Source organism: Tachysurus vachellii, chromosome 21 (assembly GCF_030014155.1).
Source record: "Tachysurus vachellii isolate PV-2020 chromosome 21, HZAU_Pvac_v1, whole genome shotgun sequence".
NCBI lineage: Eukaryota > Metazoa > Chordata > Actinopteri > Siluriformes > Bagridae > Tachysurus > Tachysurus vachellii.
The window spans coordinates 5,909,483-5,936,599 of record NC_083480.1 but is presented as its reverse complement, the minus strand read 5'-3'; the positions used below and the strand labels follow the sequence as shown (position 1 = coordinate 5,936,599).

The following is a 27,117-nucleotide window of genomic DNA, read 5'->3' as shown; positions in this document are numbered from 1 at the left end:
TATAGCTGAAAAGCATCCGTTCATTCACCTCTTCCTGTTTTTCTACTTTTGTAGAAAGTCCTGAAAATCAGGTAACACAATAAGTAATAACGACAACAATTGTTTTTATTTGCAATTTGAACACGTTTGCTGTTGTATTCTGTTAAAATGACTTCATATTGGTGACAGTTAATATGTAGTAAATGTAATAACAATGTTATGTTGGTTGTTGTATATATTTTGTGTACTTAACTCTAAAATAACTCCATATCACCTGTTCATGTGCATGTCATCCTTTTGTCAGCAAATATTCTATCATATTCAATTCAATTCAAGTTCGTTTGTATGGAGCTTTTTACAAAGAATATAACAGAACATAACATAGAACAAAAGGTTCCTGTGGAGAGGAAAAACTCCCTTAGATGAAAGAGAAGGAACCTTGAGAGGAACCAGACTCAAAGTGGAACCTCATCCTCATCTGGGCGACACTGGAGGGTGTGATTATAAATACACAGTCTGATAAATGTTGTACTGATGCAAAAGACCACATGGAGTTGGCGTATCCTCTTTAGTATCGCAGAGTCTAACTGGAGCTGGTAGATCTCTAGATGTCTCAGGATCCTCACATGGTTGGCCTCATCTCAGTGGAGGTCCAAAATCTTTATCGCACGGAAGACAATCGAAGCTGGTACAATTTCTGGATACCTCGGGATGGGTAGAAACGGAGAAGCAGTGTTGAGGGATTAACGTAGCTCCTGTTCATAATATTAGCAAGCACTAGATGATAATGTGCATTTGGTCAGATGTAATACAGCACAATATTATGGGATGTATTGTGTGTACGCCTGACTAAAGAGATGAGTTTTTAATCTACATTTAAACTGGGAAAGTGTGTCTGACCCCCAAACACTATCAGGAAGACTATTCCAAAGTTTGGGAGCTAAACATGTAATTCTTAATGTACTAAAATGTCATAAGGAAGTCTAACCCATGTGATGAAATACCAAAACAACATGTAATAGGTTGTTTAAGACTGTCATGTGTAAGGAAAGGCTTGTCTTGAATATCTTTTTCAGCTGTATGTTTACATGTACACTAAAACACAACTGGCTAACACACTGGCATTGTTTATTTCCAGACTACTACACTGAAGTGACACGGTGAATACGATGGCAGCTCAAATAGACAGAGTCATGGCGATAAGTGAATGGGAGGGTAGATGGCAGGAAGGAAGGATTGGTTTCCACCAACCTCACATTCACCAGCAAGTGGCACTTTTATTGTCTATTCATTACATCTATTATGAGTAGCTTTGTGTCCATGCACTGCAAACGTGAATATATTATCTGCCCCACCATTACAGGGGGCAGCCAGGGTTCAGGACCGCTTCCCTGGCTGCCACGTGTAATGGATGAGCAGCTGAGGAGGGTTCAGTTGTCGCTTGACATGCAGAATAGGACTGTCTAGAAAACATCTATTTTATGATCAGAAATGTTTACCTGTGCACACTTTATGGCCAAAGACCAAAGGTCTGAGCATCCCATTCAAGATTTAGTCCCATTGCAGTTATAATGCGCTTCACTCTTTTGTGAAGGCTTTCCACTAGATGTTGGAGTGTCTGTGTGGATTTGTGTTCATTCAGCTACAAGAGCATTAGTGAGATCAGACACTGATGGTGTAAGAGTGAGGAGGTCTGGGGTTCAGTCAGTGTTCAGTGGGGTTGAGTCAGAGTCAGGGCTCAGTGCAGGACACTCGAGTTCTTCACTCCAACCTTCTCACACCATGTCGTCATGGAGCTCTGTGCTTTGTGTACAGGGTCGTTGTCATGATGGAACAGTGTTTGAGTCTGTTAGTTCCAGTGAAAGGGAAATTGTAATACTGCAGCATAAAAACACAACTGTGTGCTTCCAACTTTGTGGAAAATGAAAGCCCACATTAAGGTGTGATGTTCAGGTGTCCACAAACCTTTGGTCACATAATGTATTATTTGCAGCTCAGATATGTTAAGATTCACTAAAATATGGGAAAGCAAAAGAGTTTTTGTGGGTAGTTAAAGATCATTTTTCATCTGCAGAGAGTAAGTGCATGGCAGGCAGGGACAATCTGAATAATCTGTATAATATGGAAGTTGTTTACTTCTCTCACATGTGATGATTCTCCTTGTCATTTATCTTCAGAATGCTGAAGGATAATCTAGATAAAGTCTTGTGTGAAAGACAGCAGGTTCGGTTTTTCTTCCCTCTCTGTGGTAAGGCTGTAGACATGAAATGGTAGGTGGTTGATTTGTGTTCTCTTTACATTTACAGTAGGGTGCATAGAACATGCCACAGTTAAAATGTAATGTGTCTCAGAGTTATTCATGCCTTGTATTCTGTCTGTCGCAGGCTGGCTGACATGGGTCACGTGATTGTCGGGGTTGAGATTTCAGAGAAAGCGATAAAGCAGTTTTTTGAAGAACACAGCCTGGAGTACAAAGAAGAGCCAGTGGTAGCTATACCTGAAGCGAAGGTGTTCAAGGTATAGTACAAACCATTTATGTTTTATCTCATTTATATATTTTATTTTGCTGCTTATAAGAAATCAGCTCACTCAGAAGGGAGATCTTATATTAAATAGAATCAGTGGACTTTGTTTTGGTCAAACCAGTATGATTTATTAGGTATTTCCTAAGATGAATTCACAGCAAATCCCAGCACTCCTCTCAGGATTGATGCAAAACTGATAGTAACTGGTTTGGCTTTTGTCAGAAATCTGATAACTAAAAGATTTCTGATAAGACAAAACTATTCTTACTTGGGGAAAGCTATGTCTTCCTGTTTGTCTTCTAGCCAGAAAGCATCCTATCAGACTCTTCCAGAACTCAGATGCATGAAAAATCTGAAAGATGTTGTGTGGCCCAGTCAAATGTTGACCATTTCTCTTTAAGAGTTGTGGCAGGATCTCAGGATGACCTCCTCACACAGTCTGGCCACTTTTACAAGTAAAAAAAATTAAAGGCAATGGGTGAGTGAATAACAACTCATATAACTAATCATTCCCATGTCTGTGAAAACTCCCAGCATGCAGATCAGATTTAAACAATACTGAATAATAACTTGGATGAGGAACAAGTCGAAGTTGCTGCACAGAGCTGTATGCTGTGTATAAAAATATATTTTGTGGACATTTATTATTAATGCAGTGAGAATGTCAGTATACCTGAAGCATTTGTACTGTCTTGCTCTGCTCTGTCTGCCTACATTTCTTGTCCTTATGCAAGAAGAGGATTATATACTGTACATCTGTACTGTATCTGACCTGGAAGACGTACACAGAAAGCATTGTTTTCAAGCTCCAAATCCAGTCTACAGTATAACACCTAAAACTTTAGAATGCCAAAATAACAAATTGGTATAAATAACAATTTACAGCTCATTATGCACAGTTTCTGTTCCATAGTTTAGTAATTTAATAAAGAATGCATAAATTATTCATTATTACTGGATGGCAACAGGTTCTTGATATAATTGTTCTTTTTTTTATTATCCTTGAGTTTTAATCGGTATTGATGATTAAAAAAAAACATCATTTGTATGTGATGGTCACTCAGCCAGCGTACTTTTCTCTGTTCTCAGAGTTCTGATGGAAGGATCTCACTCTATCAGTGTGATTTATACAACTTCTCCAGGTACAAGTTGTACTAACAGTTTTAGATTATAAAGCATGCCGGAGTAAAATCTAATAAATAATGTGAGCTTTATCTCTCTCTCTCTCTCTCTCTCTCTCTCTCTCTCTCTCTCTCTCACTCTCACACACACACACTCTTGTTCTCTCTCTCTCTCTCTCTCTCTCTCTCTCACACACACACACACACACACACTTGTTCTCTCTCTCTCCCCCTCCTCACTCTCTCACACACACTCTTGTTCTCTCTCTCTCTCTCTCTCTCTCTCTCTCACACACACACACACACTTGTTCTCTCTCTCTCTCTCTCTCTCTCTCTCTCTCACTCTCTCAAACACACACTCTTGTTCTCTCTCTCTCTCTCTCTCTCTCTCTCTCACACACACACACTTGTTCTCTCTCTCTCTCTCTCTCTCTCTCTCTCTCTCACACACACACACACTTGTTCTCTCTCTCTCTCTCTCTCTCTCACACACATACACTTGTTTTCTCTCTCTCTCTCTCTCTCTCTCTCTCTCTCTCACACACACACACACTTTTTCTCTCTCTCTCTCTCTCTCTCTCTCTCTCTCTCTCACTCTCTCACACACACACTCTTGTTCTCTCTCTCTCTCTCTCTCTCTCTCTCACACACACACACTCTTGTTCTCTCTCTCTCTCTCTCTCTCTCTCTCTCTCTCACACACACACACACACACACACACTTGTACTCTCTCTCTCTCTCTCTCTCTCTCTCTCTCTCTCTCTCTCTCTCTCTCTCTCTCTCTCTCTCCGATTTTCCAGTGCCATAGAGGGACAGTTTGGAGGGATTTGGGACCGGGGTTCTCTGGTGGCCATAAACCCATGTGACAGACCAAAGTAAGCCGTCAGATTTCTCAGCATTTCCTTTCACATGTTGTTATGGGCAGTTTATTATGGGCATTTACAGCATTATCCAGAGCAACTTACATTTATCTTATTTAAACAGCTGAGCAATTGAGGGTTAAGGGCCTTACTCAGGGGCCCAGGAGTGGCAGCTTGGTGGCCCTGGGGTTTGAGCTCAAAACATTCTAATCAGTAGTCCAACAGCGTAACCACTGAACTAACACATCCCACATTATTCATTAAGTCATTAAGTAAGGAATAAAACATACCAGTCCAAGTTGTAGTAGAAAAGTAACCAAATTTAATGACAGAATTACTTTTGCCACCTTAAAATTATTTTCCAATAACAGCTTGAAGTGTTTTATTCATTTTATGCATCAATTTAAAATCGATTTTCAGCAAGTAAAGAAATTCACATACTTTTAATTTGTTATGTTTAATGTTATAAAACATACACTTATTATAAGTAATAACAGCTATAAACCATCGTTCTTTCAACCTTCTTTTTTTCCCCCTGTCCTGCTGCACTGACATAAAACTGCAACTTGTTAGAAATCAAACCGTGCGACTCTCCCTGTCCTTAAGACCTTCCCTCATTAGAAAGTTTAAAGGGACAGCTTAACCTCTTATTACAGTGGAGACTCTTTCTCAAAACACGACATCTCCAAACTTCACCATATTAAGATGATCCACATTTATTCAACTCTTTTTATGAGGTGTGTCCACCTTCGAAGTCTGAGTGTAAGTTGTTGCTCTAGAGAACGAATCAATTCCACAGCACTGTGGTATAAATATTAAGAACATAGGTGTATAGTATGGAGCAGAAAATGTCAAGGTATTGCTTGATAACTGTAGTATTTCTTTATTTTTTCCTGAAGGTATGCTACACTCATCAGGTCCTTGATGGACAAAGACTGCAGGTATTTATTGGACACACTGGAGTACAATCCTGAACTGTACAAAGGTAACAGTACAAATGACTTGTGCTTTTTGGGACATTTGCTTTAGAGTCTTTTGAGAATTATTGTGTATTAGTATTTGCTTATATAGTTTTTCAACACAACAGGGCCACCATTTTTTGTGCCTGAAGAAACTGTGAAAGGTTTATATGGTGAGTTTACCTCATACCTCCATGATATCTATCTATCTATCTATCTATCTATCTATCTATCTATCTATCTATCTATCTATCTATCTATCTATCTATCTATCTACCTACTATCTATCTATCTATCTATCTATCTATCTATCTATCTATCTATCTGTCTATCTACCTACTATCTATCTATCTATCTATCTATCTATCTATCTATCTATCTATCTATCTATCTATCTGTCTATCTATCTATCTACCTACTATCTATCTATCTATCTATCTACATATCTATCTACATATCTATCTACCTACTATCTATCTACATATCTATCTGTCTATCTATCTACCTTCTATCTATCTATCTATCTATCTATCTATCTATCTATCTATCTACCTTCTATCTATCTATCTATCTATCTACCTACTATCTATCTATCGATCTGTATACATACGTGTGTGTTACAGGTGATTCTTGTGACATCAAGCTGTTGCAGAGTAGAGACGTCTTTGAAGAAAAACATAAAGGATGGGGAATAGACTCACTAATAGAGAAGGTGTTCCTGCTGATTCCAAAAGCCACCTTGAACTAACACACTTTTAGGAATGATTTTTAACAAGTGAAAATGTCTTGCATATTTTGTACTTTTAGTATATGGTTTTAAAGGGGATGTCAAAAGTTCCCAGAGCACACACTCGACGTGTTTGTAGGTTTTTAGTCTTTGTCTGGTGAGTCAGTCTACAGAGACTACAGAGTCTACAGAGTCATCATACCTTGTGGAAGTGTGTGATAGCTTAATTGTGTCGTTGTTTTCAAAGGTCGAACATGTGACAGACAGACACCCCACCCCCCACCACTGCAGATCAGAGCAAAGAATGTGTGTGAAATTTTGTTTTTGCTCGATAAAACTGTTATGCTACAGCAAGCTTTTCATCACATTCTGGTGTGTTCAAAAAGAAGAAGAAGAAGAAAAAAAAAACACTGCGACAATACATCTGCACAAGCACACACACACACACACACACACACATATATATATTTATATATATACATATATATATATATACATATATATATGCAAATGTATCCCCTTCAGTCTCATTTTTAATTTTGGGAACAAAATACACTGTGTGTCAGTGCTTTGTTGTGTTGCAAGATCCATTTCCGGGTGCCAGCACAAGACAATCTAGATTCTTTCCCCTGTAGACAAGTGTGTTAATGTCAAAAAAAACGTGATCATCATTGTCTTGATGTGTGATGTGACCTCGAGTGCTTTTGTTGCCTTGGAGACATGCCGGGACGCGGTGGTCCTGAAAAGATTGCTCTAGAATAGTCACAGTTTGGATATCAAAAAAAATAATAATTCACACAAATTCTTTGTTCTTCTGCCATGCAAACTGAACAACAAAGAAAATACCACAGTCACCAAAGTCACACACATACACAACCTTCCTCAAAATCCTCAACATCCTCATAATTCCCCTTAGAATCAGGCAGTAGAAATGATTCAATCTCAATCTTCTATTCATTTGAAGACTAGTTATATGTGAACATGTTAATCATCATGGCAGAATTACACATCTAACAATTAGCCTTAAAATGGAGAAAACCTTTCATGTCCAAATCATTAATGCATACAGTATTTTCAAAAAGGTGACACTGCCTCATGATCACAGTGTTGAAGTTGAAAAATGAATCTCATTAGCAGAATGAACCTCATTAGAGAGCAACAGACACCTGAAATGATTACAGTCAAACCACTTTTCCTTAATTAATCCATTAAACCTAACTCATTAATGAAGTTTGTTCCACAAACACCTGGTTCTGATGAAGAACACACAAGATATTTTTATTCTTTCAATATGGGTTTTTTCCATTTTTAAGAAAATCACAGGAACCTTTTAACCCACATCACATGCTCTGACACAATAGTGATGTATATATTCCCATGAATTGTTTGATTATCAGCTAGATAGTGTGTGTACTGCTACACTTCAGAGAGGATTGTAGTAAAAAATAAAAGACAAGACAAAAGATGGAAAAATAAATCAAATCTCTACTGTCTGCTTCTGTTTTTTATTTCTTTTATCTTTATAGTTTAATTTCTAAATAAATCTCAACATGAAGAGACACTAACCATTAGATGGGCTATGAGGAGATTATATATGTGGTTATATAGGTTATATATGTGGTTGTTTACATTTATGCATTTGATCTACATATGTGAAAAGTTATTTTAAATAAATCGGATTTACTACATTTTGATTGCTTGTGTGTTTTTTTGTGCATTTTCTTTAATAAGTGTTTGTCTCTGCCTTCTGTTGTTCCTGTTGTTCTCCTCAAACATTTAATAATTCAATACCTGCCCTTTAACTGTCTGAGCTGCTGTGATAAGTGAATTTCACCACTGTGGGATCAATAAAGTTTATCTAATCTTATATGTTTTATGAGTGACTATGTGTGCCATGCAATCAGTTGGTGTATCCTCCGTAGTATATTCCTGCATCTCACACAGTGTTCTCAAGATAGACACAGGATATAAGGATATACATATATATATATATATATATATATATATATATATATATATATATATATATATATATAGTACAATGTTCCAAAGTTCCTCTTCTGTAAAGTCTATCCATGATGTTGATAGATGTTGGAGTGTCTGTGTGGATTTGTGTTCATTCAGCTACAAGAGCATTAGTGAGATCAGACACTGATGGTGTAAGAGTGAGGAGGTCTGGGGTTCAGTCAGTGTTCAGTGGGGTTGAGTCAGAGTCAGGGCTCAGTGCAGGACACTCGAGACACTCCAACCTTCTCAAACCATGTCTTCATGGAGCTCACAGAGATCACAAAACTCTGGACTTCTGGTAGTTCCCAAAGTATCAAAGTCAGCTAAAGGTGGTAGAGCGTTTTCATATTTAACTTTGGAATAGTGTTCCTGACAGTGTTCAGGGTCTCAGGCACACTCTCCCAGATTAAATGTAGATTAAAGACATATCTCTTTAACTCTTTGAGGACAACAACCTCCTAATCCATACACAACTGTCGGACTGTATATGACTGTAGAAAGAACATTATTCATAATAAACTTTGGTGTTTATAACAGTTTATAATCACACCCTCCAGTGTCACCCAAATGAGGATGAGGTTCCCCTTTGAGTCTGGTTCCTCTCAAGGTTTCTTCTTCTTCCATCTAAGGGAGATTTTCCTCACCACAGTCACACATTTAAATTTTTACAGCATTTAGCGGACACACATATCCAGAGTGAATTACAATTTATTATTGAGGGTTAGGGGCTTTGCTCAGGGGCCCAGCTGTTGCAGCTTGGTGGACCTGGGATTTCGAACTCACGACCTTCCGGTCAGTAATCCAACACCTTAACCTCTAGGCTACTATATTAATCTGTAATCTTTGTATAATATTAATTTTTGTATAATGTTAAATTTTTTGTACTTTTGGTAATATTTCTTATGTTTTGTAAAACTCAATATAAATAATAAAGAATAAATAACTCAAATAAATAAATTTGAACTGAATTAAATTAAATAGAATTGAGTAGGAAATCTTAAATATTCGAAACAAAACGACATTGTTGACAACTGTCTGCTTCCAACATAGGGGCAAAGGGCTGAAAGGGTCTAGAATCCTTATGTAGTGTAGTTCTGTACTTGAACACAAGATGGCAGCACTTTTTCTAACATCCTCACATCTTTTACAAGAGCAGGAAAATAATTTGTGGAAGCTGCAAATAAATTCAGTTTGTTTCTTTCTTTCTGTCTTCTATGTTGTTTATATTCTCACATCTGGATTTGTGTGTCATTTTTATAAATATGATGCCACAATTGGATTCATTATGACAGAATGGAATGGTCTATGGCAGGGATCTAAGTTCCAGTCCTATGTGTCCAGGAAGCATAATTTTGTGATTTCCCAGATTTAAATCAGTGTTAAACCAGGTATAAATTTCTGGGTGTGATATTCTGGGTATTTAATCATCCAGTTTGCTCCAAGTGGTTAAAATTGTTCAACTTTGATTTTATCTAGTTTCAGTAAACAGGTATTTTTGTTGTCAGTTTAGTGGCCAAGGTCGATTGAGGTTCATTTGTCCCGAGAGCGCGTGCCAGATGTGTGTGTGTGTGTGTGTGTGTGTGTGTCACCAAGACGCCTCTATGGTCGTGGACCAATCAGAAACGCCGTGGGCGGGGCTTGAAGAATGTTGCGCGGATAATGGAAATGGACAATAATAACCCCATGTGCTGTGACAGCCCCAGAGAGCAGAGCGCATTATTCTTCTTATTTCTGAATGGAGGGTCCAGCTGAAAACGTGCGGTGTAAATGCTGGTGGGACTGGACGCTTTTCAGGCTGGGGATCATTGGTCAGTGATGGAGCACAGGGTGAGGTAGCTCATACCTTGTGTTTATGTAAATAGGGTTGTGCTGAACGGCGCCATCACAGCTTTTAGATCACAGACGCGTCGTCGTGACGATCAGCCTTAATGCCGTAAGCAAGCTTTTTTGCACACAGGGCATAGCAACCATTTTTTTCCTCCCCTTGACAGTGGATGTGCTGTAAAACTGTAATGGATCCAGTGTACACGCTGCTTTCTCTCCGCGCAGGAGACGCGTAATGCGTGCGCGCTCGCCGAACGCATCCTCGTAGCCCACCTGTACCTGTACCTGTACCTGTGCATAGCGGGCAGCATTCATGTCAGATCTGTCGCTGTATCCGACTAACATACTGGAAGGATAGAGGTGGAGGGAGGGAAGGTGCAGGGATGAGGGAGGAGGGAGCGCATATCTGCGCCTTAACGCTCTCGTAACTCAATCCTGTTGAACCGCTGGTAACGAGCAGTTTACACGCCTCCGAGCTGGCAATAAAAGTGTCCACAGGTTTAAACCTGTGTCTAACTGCTTCTAAGAAATGGTGGGTTCAGGAAGTAGGCTCTTTGGGCATTTATGAGATGTCACTTCATCACATCCCAAACTGAAGGAAGTCTCCAGGAAGAGAGCGCAAGGAAGGATCCGTTACATAAAGCACGTCGGGAAGCCAGATTCCTGCAGCCAGTTCGGAGGAAGAGGAACAACGCTTCCAGAGCAGGTACCACACTCTTCACTGATGTGCTACTCACACGAGAAGGTGCAGAGAGCTAATCAGCTGAGACACGGCAGTGATGAGTGTCCTTTCACACTAAACCGTGATTATCTAACGGAATCATGCTTCAAGTGGCTTATTGATGTGGGTGTCTGTGTTAGAAGTCAGATGAGTGGCTTGATAGCGTATTTCTTCTCGAGATGCCTCTATATGAGACACTTTACCCACTTGGTGTCCATGCTTGTGCTGATTTCACAGCTCAGGGATGTTTAAATTAATGAGATCAGAAGAGGAGACATTACTAAACTGTGGTCATGACTCAATCACGCTATCAGGTATTATGTATTATCTGTCATGGCTATTTTAATATATTGGACTAGTTTTATAGCCGTTCAGTTTTACAATACGCCGTCCAGAGTTTAATGAGGGCAAGGGTCTGAAGGTGGAAAAAAGGCTGGAATCTCAGCACCCTTTTGACAGCGTCTAATAACTCATTCCCCTGGCGTCATGCAAGCAAACGTATATGACTTCATATGGGCCAGGGGAAGGTTAAAAGGAGGAGGGGCAGTAGGCATGAATAGCTCTGCATTATGGCACAGAGGAGGTTCTGTGCATTCACAGCATCTTAAAGTGTGGAGCGTACAGCCGAAATATGTGTAAAGTATTCTCACAGCCAAGACTGCTAATGCTGGAACAGAAGAGAAAAGCTGTAATTGTCCTCGCTCATCCTGTTCGTTAATTAGCCCTCGAGGCATGTGCACGGGCAGCATATTGTTGAGACATAATTAATCAAGCCCAGTCGTAATTATTGTGGACTGGAAATTAAAATGTGAGGAGTAGCAGGGGGCTTTCAGTAAAAGGTAAACATCTTATTAACTCAGGCACACCCTTTTGAACCCTCTGAGGCAACAGTTTTGTTTTATTCTCTACCGTTTCTTCTTGCATGTCTGTGAAATTACTTAGAGAATAAGTACAAGTTTTGCTTAAAACAACCTAAAGTCTCAGAAGAGCATATGGTAGATTTATATATCCTTCACAAACTGAGCTATTTGGAGGCTGTTTATTTTCAAAAGCGCATTTTGAGGTGAGGCCAGATGATGCAGCAGCTCACCGAACCACAGCCTCAGGCCCGGTCAGTCTCATTGCCACAAACATGTAGCACAGCCATGGCTGCCCCGCCATTGCTTTCCCTCTAACCCATAATGATAGAGCTCCACATTTAATTTTAGCTAAATCTTGCCTTGCTCACCTCACCATCCCATTTGTTTCTCTCCAAAAACAGCTACCGTGTACACAAACCTACATGTTCTGTCTGAATCCAGCTGCAGTTAAACAGGGGCCAAAATCACAGATCAACCCAAAACGCATGGCCAGCAACAACAGACGTTCTGTGTGCAGACAGTGTGGTTATTTTGCAATTATAGCTGTGAAAGGCCAACAAGACGATCTAAAAGAGCTACTGTGTGTACAGACTATGTGTCAGACTGTGTCTGTATTCACTAAATATTAAAAACTCCTCTTATGCATCATAATGAAGTGCGTTACATTACAGTGAGTGGGAGTTAATTCGGCTCAATAGATCACCGAAATGAGATTTTGTCTTTTTTTTTATAAGCTCTTTTGCAAACTTTTAGTAATGCAAACACATTTTTCCAATACAAAATTACAGGTTGGAATACACAGATTGGAAAAATGTGTTTTGTGTGAACACAATGATAAAGTCAGAATCAGAATCAGTGTCTCCAGGCTAAGAGAGATCTAGCCACCGTCAAAATGATACTCTGACAGTTAGATGTGGTTGTAGGTCATTAAAACAGGAGCAGTACTTCTACAGCATATAGTCTGTTCCCCGTGCCATTGTGGGTCATGAACCAAGAAAGAATGTCAAGATGGATGTCAAACTAGGCATGCTGTATTCATTAAAATTGATTCTTGTTGACATGAAGGTGCATTCTTTCCTGTAACTGCACCCTGCCAGATGCCAGGCTCTTCGAACCCCATCGCAAACCACCTGGAGCTACTCTGTAAGAATAATAGTTGCGGCTGATAAAAAAAAAATTGACCTTGGAAAAAATAATAGCAGTTGTATCATTCGCAATAATGGAGCATAGACACATTGATTTGACAAAAGACACAATCGTAGGTTGAGGAATTAGATGAGAAGGAGGAGAAGGGATGAGCTGTGAGTCCAGCTGTCACAAGCTCCTCCATGTGAGAAAACAAACCAGGCTGCCGCCGTCTGAGCTGGCCAGTATGGCACAGTTAACAACGGCTGCACCTGCTTCTTCTAACCCTACGATTTCACCATAAATCATTTTCTTTTGTGCCCCTCAAACCGAGAGGCATTTTAGTCTAAGGAAAATGGAAAATATGCATAGAGGTTAACTGATGTCTCATGAATGCATTATGGAATTGATTCAACAGGGCGATTAGGATGATGGAATGCTCTCATTAGCTGTTATGAATACATCGCAAACTCATTTCTGACCAACCTTGATTCTGGAGTCAGTGTCTATACCCACGGCTTACCCGAGAAGCTCAAACACATTCTGAACACACTGAAGGAAGAGATAAGGAATAGAGCAACAGCGACTGAAAAGAGACAGCATGGGTGACAGGCTGTGATGAAGGCTGAGCGGGTGTCAGAGAGTCACTTCCACCAGTCTTTCCCTGTCAGTCCTAGACTCACTCCTGTGGCCCAGTGCTGAGTTCCCCAAGCCCACACATGTCCTCTATTTGCATCGCCCTATATTTATTAGCTGGGCTATCTCTCTCCTCCTCCTGCTCCTATCATCTATTGCAAGGGATTGCAGTGGCTTTCCCTGCTATTGGGACACCTGTATTAACGGCAATCGATTCACAGAGAAAATTGAGATTAACTTCACCTGCGAGGTAAGAAAAAGGCAAATGAAATAAAAGAAGGGAAATCAATGTCTTAACTAAAGGAAAGCATGAATTATTGATGAGCAGCACGTAACGTAATCTCAGGCATCTGTTTTCTGACTAATATCAGCACTCGGCACATAGCGCACGGTGAGAGGAGCGTCACCGAGTAAGCAGTGTCTTATCGATTTTATGCTCACGTATCCATGCAGACAGAGCACTTAAGCATGCCCATAGTTTCATATACAGTATATGTGACATATGGCATATAATTTGAATTAAAGTTTAAATTACAGAGCAACAGAATATTTGATGTTTTAGATAATGTGCTGCAGCTCATTAGATGTGAAATGAAACAGGAGCCTTGTTTCTCTCTAAATATTGAATTAAATCACAAATTGACATCACAAAAGCATTATGCAAATTCGAGAGTGTTTCCATCAGCTTTGTTTGGACTAAGAAAAACATCCCAGGTTTAACATTCATTAGAAAATAGAGAGCTTGGAGAGAAACCAATTTATGAAAAGATTCTTAATCTACAACAATAACAGGAAAATTATATCACATGCCTTACATACAATGCAGCTGGTTTACTATATGTGTGTGTGTGTGTGTATATATATATATATATAGATAGATAGATAGATAATCAGATAATCATTTTAAGGTTAGAAGCCAGTATTTAATCAAATGCCCTGATTTGGCTATTCAGGAATAGTGACGTATCAAGCGAAGAAAGAAATTTGTGTCCATCATACATGTAGGCCTCACAAAACTAAAGGGCTGTTGAACAGTTGGTCGCTGTTTCCTAGCCAGCTGTGGGTCATTTCTTATTCACAGCTGCCAAGACTGAAACCCATGCCTGAAAATGATGACCTCCGGAAAAGCAATTAGATATGTGATTATTTTTATGGCTATGGATTTCCTTAAGATTTCATAGTCATATATATTGCACATACTGGCAATTTGTAAACAACTGTTTAGAGAGAATTCCTTCAGGAATCAGGCAGAAAAAGCAGTCTTAGTTAATCTTAGTTCAGCTTGATCAGAATGTTTCTTTGTTTAAGAAACCTCCATTAACGTCCATTGTTACAGACATAAAATAAAAGCTGTGATTGCGATCCTGCATTCTAATCTAAATGCAAATTTGAAAACAAAAAGTGATGCACTTTCGATTGGAGAACCATTGGATAATCGTAATGCTGATCACCTTAAAAGGATCAGTTCCATCTCTATATATAATAACATCAGGGGACGTAACATCAGTGACATCACCGTTATGATTTGTGAGTCTACCAAGAATTCTTTCGAATGAATGCTTAGCATTTAAACATAAAGCATGTAGCATAATAGCATTTTCACAAGACTACCAACTACACACTCTCAGTTTCTGTACATATACAGTTTTGTGTCTGTATTGTGCGTATATTTTATTATTATCAATGGTGGGTTGTCCATAAGGACATGTGAGTCAGAACACCACCATAAAATATCAGCCATTAGATAAATATTAATCTTCATACAGTCCTCATTCAGCTACACACACAAGCCAATGTTTCACTGATTTGCTCGCCTTTCTAGAAGTTATGATGAGGAACAAATAGGAATTGCGACATAACATTAACGATGGAGACTGGAGCAGGACTCATGCTGCCCCATTTCTCATTCTGTAAACATACAGTATTGTAGTGGAGGAGAACAGACGAGAATACAGTTAATGACAAGTTTGCCAGAGTCATGTTTTGTACATTAAATTGGGTTTGGTCAAATAATAAAAATAAAAGGAATTAGAATAATTGTTGAGCAGCCAATGGAGTAAGACGTCTGATTTGAGACTGTCCAATGGCTAAAGGATACAGCGTTTTTTATTAAGCTTGAGAAAATTAAATATATGATAAGAGGTAATACCTCCAGTTTTTTTCATAAATGGCAACCATTTATTTCATATTTCATAGGCCTTGAGGTTTTCTTTTCTTTTGTAAATTTAAAATGACTTGTATTTGATAATTAAAAAGGGCCAGGGCCCGGGGTGGGTGGGGGGGTGGTTTGTTTTCTTCTTTTAATTTTTACTTCCTTTCCAGTATTATTATTATTATTGTTATTGTTGTAATTATTTTACTTGACTCCTTTTTCATGTAAAACCAAAATGGGATTCTGTATTGTTATTTGACTTGGTTTGTTTGCAATAAAAAGACTTCGCAAATAAATAAATAAAAAATAAATAAATAAATAAAATGAATACTAACATTTCCACAAACAAAGGTAAAGTCTAAGTATCATGTGTCTGTGATGTACAGAACCGTTTATGTTATCAGATTGCTATGGTATATTGCAGCCACAGGATATTGCAGCAACTGGAGGAGGGAAAATGTGGTCTTAGAGAGTGGATAATGTCCATTTAACAGAAATGTTTCTCATATACAAAGGCAGAGGAAAAGAATAAAAATGTATTTCACTTTTTACAATGCCTGTATCTTAGGGGTAGTTCCTGGAGGTGGTTGGCGAAACTTGGCGATTTTTGGCGAAACTTGGCAACCCTGGTTAATATTATTAGCTCTTCTGTGTCACATACTGTTTCAATAGGAAACAGATGCTGTATCAAATAGAGTTAAACAAAGGTGTGTTTGAAACGTACACTTACTCAAAAATTCAGAAAATATTATAGCGGGACAACATCAGGGCTTAATTTTAGCTTAAGGCTGTCACTAATTATGTCGTCCTTCCCAAACAAAATCAATGCTCATGAGCTGCTGCTGATTTATTTCATTCTGATTAAGTATTTCAGTTGAAATCTAATCTACTATATGCATTCAGCAATAAAATTGTATATTGTTGCTGCAGATGAAGGTTGATAATAAAGCAGAGAAACACACAAGCTGGGTTTTTCTTTCAAAGAAAAGAAAAATCAGGAATCAAGAGAAAGTTGAATAGAATTTTTACTGCATATTGTACTACACAGTTAGACTCCAACACTAACCAAAATGGAGCAATTTGTTGCTCTCTGGGAATTCTTAAATTTGTCCTGGAGCTTGCTATTCAAGCAGATATGGTTTGAGAGCTGAGTGAGAAAAAAACAAAATGTGAAGATGGAATTATTGCCTATTCAGTATTACAGAGGACAGGACTGTGGGATAGGTTTCCAACTGACAAGAGATTATTTGTAATTAGAGGATCTTGCCATTGTATTTCTCAAAAGCAGGTCTAACATCTGCATGTGGCAGCATGTTGTACTGAAAAGAAAACACAAGCAGTGATGAAGAAATCTGGGCCAAATAGAAATATAAGCATATATATTAATAAGTGCATTATACTATTTCAGGTTTAGAAAGAAATTCTGAACAATCCATTAAACACACATTTTACAGTCTTTATTTACTGGTGCATTATCTTGTAATCTCACACGGCACAATAATCTGAGTGGAGCAGTAGGGATGATGGCCCGTGGTGTAGCACTGATAGGAGAGAACAGAAGCATTTGTGGCAGATAATATATAAGCAAGGAAGCAAATGTAGGGTAAAAAGCAAAACTGAAGGAACCCAGGTGAGACCTGAAAGCTGTCTTTGTGCATAGCCTGGGAGGAGAAACACTGACCTATTCACACCCGCAAATACATACACACTCGAAGGGGGTTATGAAGATGAGGGGAGAGGGTTACTTGGCAAACAACGTAACCTCAAAACTGCAGCATGTTTTCATACCAAACACAAAGTCCAGTCTTTCCCAAGAGTAACGGACACCGCACTCATAAAGACGATTTATTTTCCTTGCTAGCACAGTCTCGATTGTACTTCTTAAAAGTTTCGTTATTCCCCCCACTCCCTCCCTCGGTGTTGGCTGTACTGGACTCTGTTTCACTGAAGCTTGGAGAGAGCTTGATGCTATCTGTGTGCAGCTCATGTTTAGCATGCTCAGGCCAAACACTAGGCCAGTGTGTGTGTCAACAGCAGAACGGTCTCAGACCACCAGTGTAAACGCACCCATTTCAAATCAAACATGGCTGTATGCTGGCACACACACACACACACACGCTCTTTTGTCCTCACTGGTGATGCTTCACAGAGTGTATGCTGGATGTACATGTTGATGTTATAGTAAAGAACAAAGATAATAATTTCCAAGTTTTTTTTTTTTTCTTAATGGAACTGTGTGCTGTACATACTGTACCCTTTATTTTTATAGATTTTGTCGTGTACTCCTTGTGTGGTACAAGAGTGTAAAGTTTTGTTGTGTCTGATATTTTTAATTAAAATTTCTTTTCTTTTAATTACATACACAATTCCCAGCATATTTAGTGTTATTTAATATAATAGATTCCTCATAGCTGCACTATTACAGAAAGTAAATAAAATATCTGTTTATATGAAGCATTTGATTAGAGACAGCTTGCATAAATGTCACTGCTAGATTAAATGACCAAAAGGATATTCAGTTATGTATGCTGTTTGCTGTGATTTCTATGCTAGGATAGCGCAGAAGGACCCAGTGAGACATGAGGAAACTGGAGAGTGAGGAGAACTTGCCCCTCATCGCTTTCATTGGACGGCAAGACGAGGACCACACACTGTTTTTGCGGTGGGTTCCAACTCAGCTGTGAGAAAAAGAACAGGAGTGTAAAAGCCATAGAGGAGCCCAGTGAGTGCTGTAGCTTCTACTTCTTCTAATGGACCAGTGGCAGGGGGAGCTATGCCAGAGCTCAGGCCTTTTCCCCCCACCACGTCTGCTCCATGCTGAAGCTCCCAGCTGAGTCCTGGAGAGCTGAAGGAGAGTGAGGAAGCCCCATGCAGGCACGAAAGAAGTATGTGCTTCTGGGTCTGTGTACATGCTGCTGGCTGCTGCTCTTCTACTGGGGTGGCCTACATGAACGGATCCTAGGCCTGGTGACACACCGGAGGGTCGAAGTGCTGCGCCCATGGCCTGACTGGCTGGACCGTGTCCTTTTACCAGCGTACGCCAGCCATGCAGAGCTGCAGAATGGAGCAGGACCTGGTGAATCCCCCACGCTGCGACGGCAGGCATGGAACAGCATCTATAAGGACAGCCATTGTCGAATGGAGACATGCTTTGACTTCAGTCGCTGCCATGGACACGATGGTTTTCGCGTATATGTATACCCACCTGAGAAGGGCGATCGTGTGTCAGAGAGCTACCGCAAAATCCTGGCCTCGGTGGCCGAGTCCAGGTACTACACATCAGACCCACGTGAGGCCTGCCTGTTTGTACTGGGCATTGACACACTGGACCGTGACCAGCTATCGACACAGTTTGTCCCCAACGTCGACGAGCGAATCCGTGGCTACCCTCTCTGGAATGACGGACGCAACCACGTGGTCTTCAATCTCTACTCAGGCACGTGGCCGAACTACACGGAGGACCTGGGTTTTAACATAGGCCAGGCCATCTTGGCTAAGGCTAGCCTGAACACAGAGCACTTCCGGGCTGGCTTTGACGTTTCCATTCCTTTATTCTCAAAAGAACATCCACAGAAGGGCGGCGAGCGCGGGTGGTTACTGCGGAACACTGTGCCGCCAAAGCGGAAATATTTACTCATGTTTAAAGGGAAACGCTACCTAACGGGTATTGGCTCTGACACACGGAACGCACTGCATCATATCCATAACGGCAAAGACATCATATCCTTAACGACTTGCCGTCATGGCAAAGACTGGGAAAAGCACAAGGATGCTCGCTGTGACCATGACAACCAGGAATACGAGAGGTAAGTCAAGTTACTGAGCCAAACAGCAGCTGAGCGTAGAATGTGTCAGTGATGCTTCTGGCTATGAACCTGAGCTACTGCCTGCTGAGTATAAAGTGACAAAGCATACTATCACTTACTGTTTAAGAGGGTAGTTTACTTGTGTAAGACATGTGTTGTGGGTGTGTAGGAAGTGCTTGAAACTGAACACCCTATGAAGAACAGGTGAAAATACATATATGGTGTGTAAATTGTACAGCGTTAATGTGTAGACAAATGCAGCCATGCAGGACGCTGCCTTCAAATCAAGAGCTTTTTAGTCTTGACATCCAAACGGTCCTGCCATTTGTTCCTACGAAAACAATTAGCAAGCACTGCAACAAAGTGCAAATCAATTGTTAGCATAAACTCTGTGTCATTTACAAGCTGCAGGCCTGAGGTAACTCTCAGAAAAATAAATATATCTCACTTCTCAGTAGATGTAAAACAAAACATTTACTATATCTGACATCAGAGTAAAATGATTACATCTCATACTAATATAAAAGTCCATGTGTACGGCTAATGTTAATGAATGGATGTACATTTTAGACTCATAAATACTTATCTGTGCCGTTATAGAAATAAAACCTACTTTTGATTACAAATTGAAAAAAAAAAACAACAATAACAGAATGTCCATATCCTGCCAGGTTGAAGGAGAAACAAAAGGAAAAGAAAAGATATATAGATTTCCAGCCAGATGTATGTTTCAGCGATATGGACGGCAGGAGCTTAACTGACTCATGTGTCAGCAGGAACAGTGACATTTAGATTTATTTAAAAAAACAATAAATAGTGCTGGATATTGTGGACAAATGTGCCCCTGTGATGAATGTAATGCTTATGCATTCGTTTGATATTAAGGGAAATGAACAGCAACTGTTCTTTAGGTGACTATGAATGTAGGATGTGATTAGATTGCCAGCATGAACAATCCATCCACAACTACACAGACAGGGATATTATAACAGGGTTGCAGTACAAAAACCTCTGAATGGCAAAGGATGTTTGAGATATGCTCAGTGCTACAAAAATTATAGGCACTGCCCAAGAGAGACGTGATATGGTCAGATGAGTCATTCTTCACTCTTTTCTCGAGAAGTTGAGTACATATGTGGCCCGCACAATAAGGAGAATGGTCTGAAAGCTTGAGTCCTGTGGAGAGGGGATGTGCTGGCTCTGTTATGCTGTGAAAGAGATCTTGCTCTCATGCTTTAGTTCTACGTGTCCCCTTTAAAGGAAGGGTCAATGCAAACCAATACAAAGTTATTCTGACTTCTCTCCTTTGTACGATGACGCAGTATTTCTATCCTGCTGGGTTTTAAGCTCATCCCATGACACTAACAATGTCAATGCCTCCATACACAGGGCACAAGGTCTCACTGAACGACTTGATAATTATGCAAATATTGTAAAACAGATGTGTAGTAAAGTGTTATCCAGAAGGAGATGGTGTTTGTGTTGGTTTTTATTCCAACCAAGCAGAAGCCACACCTACAGTATAGAAAGTTGTAAAATGCAAGATCAAGTAATTAAACTGGTGGAATCAGATGTGGCTTCTGCTTGATTAGAAACAAAACCACAAACACACACTCACAAACACACCCACCCTTTGTGCATAATACAGGACACCCCTGTTGTAAAACATATGTTTTGGCCTCATCAAATCTCAACCCAGTAGAGTGCCGCAGGAACAAATCCTAAAACTCGGAAACCAGTCAGCATTTTGACACTTCGGGTTCCATCGTTCCAAAGTCAATGGGTTTTTTGAATGGATTTTTGGTTAAATGCCTGAAATAAGGTCTGTGTTTGATTAAAACTAGCTCAAGATATTTTCCTGTTTCATTCTATGACAAAAAACACATCAGAAATACCCTACTTGTGTTTTTTAAGCTTTCACGTCTTGAAAAAGGTGGCTGTTAACAACTAACTAAACAGAACTACAGAGGTTGTAAACATTAAATGTCATCACTCTGAACAGTAAACTCATATACGACAGCCTTGATATGTACAAATAACACGGTTTTAAAAGCTATTCCTGGTCAGACTTTTTATTTATTCAGATTCTTCCACAAACAGAGCACAGTGAATCCTTATTAAAGAACATGGATTGAAAGCTTGGTGACTGTGGTCTAGTTTGTATGTAGGCTAACTTTAGCTATTTCCTTCTGGTGATTTAGACATCGGAATTCATATGTTGTGTTTATTGGTGACATGATTTTGATGAACAGAACCAATCAAGCTTTTGTTGGTCACAGATCTGATTTTCTGCCATAGTCTAAAAGCCAGTGGAAAAAAATCCTATTGTATTTTTGTCAAGGGAACTAGAGTGATGCTTACTTCTGGATTTTCTACAAAACTACATCATCCCTGCAGCACTCTATTGAACACCGATGAGAGATTTAAGAGCGATGTGTTAGATAGCAATCTCCACCGTCATCAAAACACCAACAGAGGAAATATCTTTTGGAATAGTTATGTTTAAACTTCACTACACTTTCAGAGATTTGTAGAATCTAGGGCAAGTCAGATTTAAACTGCTCCGAAGGCTTGTAATATTATATCTTGTCGACTTATTATTATTAAATAACTATTAATGTAAGTATAATTGTGGGGGGCACGGTGGCTTAGTGGTTAGCACGTTCGCCTCACACCTCCAGGGTTGGGGGTTCGATTCCTGCCTCCGCCTTGTGTGTGTGGAGTTTGCATGTCCCTCCCCCGTGCCTCGGGGGTTTCCTCCAGGTACTCCGGTTTTCTCCCCCGGTCCAAAGACATGCATGGTAGGTTGAGTGGCATCTCTGGAAAATTGTCCGTAGTGTGTGAGTGTGTGAGTGAATGGGTGTGTGTGTGTGTGCCCTGCGATGGGTTGGCACTCCATCCAGGGTGTATCCTGCCTTGATGCCCGATGACGCCTGAGATAGGCACAGGCTCCCCGTGACCCGAGGTAGTTCGGATAAGCGGTAGAAAATGAGTGAGTGAGTGAGTGAGTGAGTAAGTATAATTGTTATTTATTTATAACAAACAGTTAATCATTTTTAGGGTTATAGGTAAATATGAAGATAATTAAGTATAATTAGAGGTTGAGTCTGAGTTAGAGGAAGAGCCAACCTGTTATTTAGATTTAGTTTTATAACTAAATTAAATTATTTAGTTTTATAACTGCTTATGTGAGTTTTGTGAGAATGTGTGGCAAAGCGTAGCGTCTTAATGGTTCCATCACCGTGCAGTGCCCCATTACTGTTTGCTTTGGGTTTGTGGTGTGGACACATTTCCACAGCACAGAGTGAATGAATGAGTTCATTTATTCCACACGACGAGGTCTTAGGGTCTCTCTCATTCTCTCAAAGAAAGAGAAGGGGGACTTATAACCACTCCAGCTAGAAAAAGGTAAAGTGTAGCTTGGTGGTCCATGGACCGAGGACCGTTTCTGTTTCTTTTCCTTACAGTAATGAGAGTGGAGACATAAGATGCTGAGCTCTTAGCAGGGAAAAGAATTTCATTTTGTGTTCACCCTCAGCAGGCAGAGAGAAGTGTATCCGTGGTGTCTGAAGGAGAGGAATCATAGAAACAAAAAACAAAAACTGTGAAGATCAGCACTGCATGAAATGAGGTCTATTAACTCATCTGTTTCCTTCTCCTGTTCTCTGTCTCTCTTTCGGGTGTTCTCAATTGATGGGGATAGAGAATTGGCACAAGAAGCGTTCTTAGAAGGTACTTGCAGGTTAATGATGACCAGCATCTGCCACTGCTACAGATTAACCTGATATCACCTTGGACCATTCACGAAGAAGGAAAGAAGCAGAGAGAGAGGCAGAGAGACAGAGAGAGAAGGGGGGTGTATGAGCCGGCAGAGGCTTATCACAACCTAATGGCCTACTTCGCTTGCTTCTTTTTTTAAGGAAAGAAAAACCTGCATTGTACTGAGAATGCAAATGAGGAAGAATGTGAGAGAGCGAGTTTGGGGGAAAAAAATAGGACAAGCGGTTGGGGGACATTTCTGGGACACACTCACACTATCACACATGCAGTGTTTTCCCAGAAGTCTGAACTGTTATTCAAGATATTGTGCAGAAGCACCAGTGTGCAATGTCTGCGATCAAGCACACAGTTAAAGCAGAACAAGCAATGATAAAACCGTAGTCTACTTTTTTGGATGCCTTATATGACAGCAGTCATAGGGGACCTATGACTGCTGTCACTATGTGGTAGATTTCCTTACAGGTCATTATTCCAGAACATAAAAGCGCACCAGACAAAAAGAGACTAATAACAGCAATATACTGATGTTTTATAGTCTACTATCCAAATAAAACACAACAGAAGAAAAAACAGACTAATGAACAGATGTATAATGCTTTTCATTGTTAAAAAAATATACAGAGAGAAAAGTGTTGAAAGTTGCATTTGTATATAATATGAAGTAAATAGGATAAGAGAGAGAAAGAGAGAGAGAGAGAGAGAGAGAGAGAGAGAGAGACATTCCCAAAAAAAAAAAGTTACACCCAGCTGTAATTAGGAGGGTGTGAATTTGTACCCCTAGAGAGAGCATGGCTTACATGGGTCAAAATTAAACTAAGAGAATCTCAGTCTAATAATAAATTGCATGCTTCAATTTAAGGCTCCTCAAAAGATTTTTTTAAGCTACTTATATTTTTATTATCCATCCTCTTTGTATATGGCTTATTACACGATAATGTTTAAGAACTAAGAATGTGAGGATCATGGAATTTGTGAAGTATATCCAGTAGGACCCTTGATTTACACACACACACACACATATATATATATTATTATTACTGAGTTCTTCATAGTGTTTTTTAGCCCATTTTAGCCAATTAGTTAGAAGTTTTTCCCAAAGCAATGTAATGGCATTTATAAAAACATAACTGTAAATAATTTTATGACTTTTTAATCTGCTTTTTCTAATGAAATATTTTATCTACTAGGTTAATAATCTGGATTACTGGACAGTCTGTTATATAAGGAAACAAAATGCATGACAAGGAGGAACAGAGCCGGTTTATACTGGTTTATGCTGGATATAATGGTTTTAACTAGACAACCGTGATCATCCTGCAAATAAAGCTAATGTTAGATAATAATAAATGGCACCGATTGCAGGAATATTCACAACCTTTAATACGAATCTGGAGAATTCTAATTCAAAATGATTACGTCCTAATAAAACAACATCACCTTATAATTTAATAAAATAACATCCCATTAAAGCGTCTGCGGAAGCTTTCTTGTAGGTAAATGGTTCAGTACATTTACGGATGATTCACAGTCTGCTTACAGCATCACTTTTTCAAAGACGATTACATTACTTGTGCTAAAATTGCAGCCGTATATAAAACACGTGGAGCTGCTCTGCTTTAATAAAAATAAATAAATAAATAAGCAGTGTGTGTATAACCAAGACATACAGTGACCGTTATTGATGAGCTGTTATTATAATGTAAATTAAAATCTGATATATAATATAGTTTACAGTATGCGTATTTTTGCTGCTTTTAACATATTACATAATATATGTATTCGAGGTTCTTGCAGTTTTAGGAATTTTATTTTGATTATAATTTAGACAGATAAATATAAATGATTATGAAGTTATACTAGAGCGATGCCGAACTGGTGAATCAGAAAATGTGCTTTTGTTTTGATGACAGCAGCTCCGACAATAATTCCAGCTGTAACATTAATGTTAGATTTAAACAAATGCCCTCGTTATATAATACGTTAATAAGAGCTAATAGAACAGCTCGTCTGTGGTGGATGTGCCACATAATCTAAAGCTAAATATAAACAGATATGTAGGGGGGAAAGTATTAAAACAAAAAAGAATGAATGATGGTTGATATGACATTTATTTTACGTTCATTGGACAAGTTTCAGATTTCAGCACAGTCTCAGTTTCTTGGTAACTTGACAAACCTTTTTTTTTTTTCTTCTGTCCTATTAATTTCAAGTGAAAGGGAAAAAAATGATGCTGCTGAGAGAATGAATGTGATGACAGGAATTTTCATGGACGTTCCACAACGTTACATTTAACTCGAAATGATTAAACAGTGTGACGCTTGGTTAATAGAATAATGTTTAAGAAATGAAAAATAAATTATAAAATGCATATATAAAAAGCCATTACTTGCCATTGCGTATTATTTTTAAATCATGCTCCTTGTATGTGATGCATTTCAGAGTTCTCTGCTTTGCCACAGGCTGTATCACACCATCCAGGGTGGATTATTTTCCAGTAATAGCACATCATGTCATGCCTTAAATACAACACGTATACACGTGTTACAGGCATGCTGTATGCTCATGCAACAAATATAAGGGTGCATGATTTAATTTTATCAACGCAAACAACAAAATGATACAACAGAACAGTTAAGTAGGGAGATGGAAATCTTCGTTGAACTTATTAACTGCTTGCTCTCAGATCCTCATGGGACTCTAAATGAGGCAGGCGCACTTGAAGAGTAAAACCATTACACCGACAGATAAAAGACTTTCATCACTGCTAGTATTAAATGGGAAAGAATAATAAATATGTGGTGTGCCTAAAGTGCCTAATTAGATAGTTTGACCTTTTTTCTGACTCGATTCCGATTAAGTCAGCAATCATTAATAAAGTTTCTCAATTTATTAAACATTTAAGAAACATTTCTCAATTTAGATTAGGTTCGATTTTCAAAAGTAAGAGCAAAACCGAAAGCAATTTAAACATAAATTTCTAATCAAATGTATAGGCAAATATTCCGTAGATTATTAAGATCGTGTAGACATACAGCATTCACAGAGAAAAATTAGGTCACCATTTTAAAAACCATGTATCTTATTGAGCAGATGTGTGCATTCATCCACACTGAAGCACAAAGCAACACGATACCATTATTTTACATTTCTTTCCACCGTCACATCCATTATACATCCCCTGTGCAGACGCCTATGCAGCCTCCTATGTAGAGTTTACTTCATAACGAAGGGAAAACTTTTGGTATACTTTCTCTGGCCATTTTTTGCAGCTAAATGTTTTGGATGGGAGTGCAGCTTTGGAGAGTGCATCAAAAGAAGCCTCACTACAGTTTTATGATTAGACACAGTTATAGGCTGCTCGTGGAAAGTGAACAAAAGTGAAAGCACAGAAAAGCCATTTGTAGAAAAGAAATATCCTGCAAACATCCTGCTATCATTACTACAAGGTCTGTAGATGATTCTTAGACTTTTGTTGTATTTACACACAAATCTTACAATTACAATATAAGTGTTGCAAACTGACCAACAAATCATACGTCTTGAATACAGAATATTTAAGATTCTGAACATTACATTTTAAATTTATTTCCATTTATAAATGAAATTGAATTTTTATACAGGAATGAGTATGAGCCTGCTTCATTATTTAAACTTCAGCATGTAGAAAAGACCAGGAATGGCCGTAGTTCTATTCTACTGACAGCAGCAGTTGTGCTTCAGCCGTTGTGTGTTCACATATTCAAGTAGTGCACTTGAGAGGTCACAACAACTCAGCTGCAACAGGCATACGTACTTACACACCCGGCCCATAGTCTCAATTTTTTTCTATCTTATTTGCACAGTAATATGAAGTGATATTCAATTTTAATCTTTCTCATTCTGCTTAACAGACTGTATCTGTATAAAAATCCCCAAACCCAAAAGATCACAACAGCACCATATTCACTCTCAGACCAATTTGAAGTGTATCTATTGTTGTTAGTGTGTCCTAAAATGGCCTGGCAGTTGCTGTGATCCCTGTCTGGCATGTGCTG

The 27,117-nt window shown here is 39.0% G+C and overlaps 2 protein-coding genes across 4 annotated transcripts in view; both read left to right on the top strand.

The window, feature by feature from the left end:
* Positions 1-37: 37 nt before the first annotated feature.
* tpmt.1 (thiopurine S-methyltransferase, tandem duplicate 1) lies at positions 38-7,860 on the top strand. The gene is made up of 9 exons (XM_060896789.1): positions 38-71; positions 1,118-1,243; positions 2,157-2,249; positions 2,364-2,496; positions 3,594-3,646; positions 4,427-4,501; positions 5,386-5,471; positions 5,574-5,618; positions 6,069-7,860. Exons 2-9 carry the CDS (start codon positions 1,149-1,151, stop codon positions 6,191-6,193), a joined length of 705 nt encoding a protein of 234 aa, XP_060752772.1. The 5' UTR covers positions 38-71; positions 1,118-1,148; the 3' UTR covers positions 6,194-7,860.
* A 1,978-nt stretch (positions 7,861-9,838) lies between these two features.
* Positions 9,839-27,117, top strand: part of LOC132837615 (exostosin-1c) — a 48,221-nt gene continuing 30,942 nt past the window's right edge. The window contains exons 1-2 of one of the 3 annotated variants that reach the window (XM_060857378.1): positions 9,839-10,006; positions 18,051-19,303. In XM_060857378.1, coding sequence (XP_060713361.1) covers positions 18,366-19,303 — 938 coding nt within the window. In that variant the 5' untranslated portion in view covers positions 9,839-10,006; positions 18,051-18,365. Of the gene's footprint in view, positions 10,710-12,877; positions 13,596-18,050; positions 19,304-27,117 lie in introns of those variants that run through there. The other 2 variants (XM_060857376.1, XM_060857377.1) reach the window with 2 other exon arrangements.

What these genes read in the sequence shown, in the direction of transcription:
- tpmt.1 (XM_060896789.1), top strand. Translation starts at nt 1,149, where the DNA reads ATGGCAGCTCAAATAGACAGAGTCATGGCGATAAGTGAATGGGAGGGT. An exon ending in AAGGCTGTAGACATGAAATG is followed by an intron (nt 2,250 to 2,363) that starts GTAGGTGGTTGA and finishes TGTCTGTCGCAG; the next exon opens with GCTGGCTGACATGGGTCACG. An exon ending in GATTTATACAACTTCTCCAG is followed by an intron (nt 3,647 to 4,426) that starts GTACAAGTTGTA and finishes CCGATTTTCCAG; the next exon opens with TGCCATAGAGGGACAGTTTG.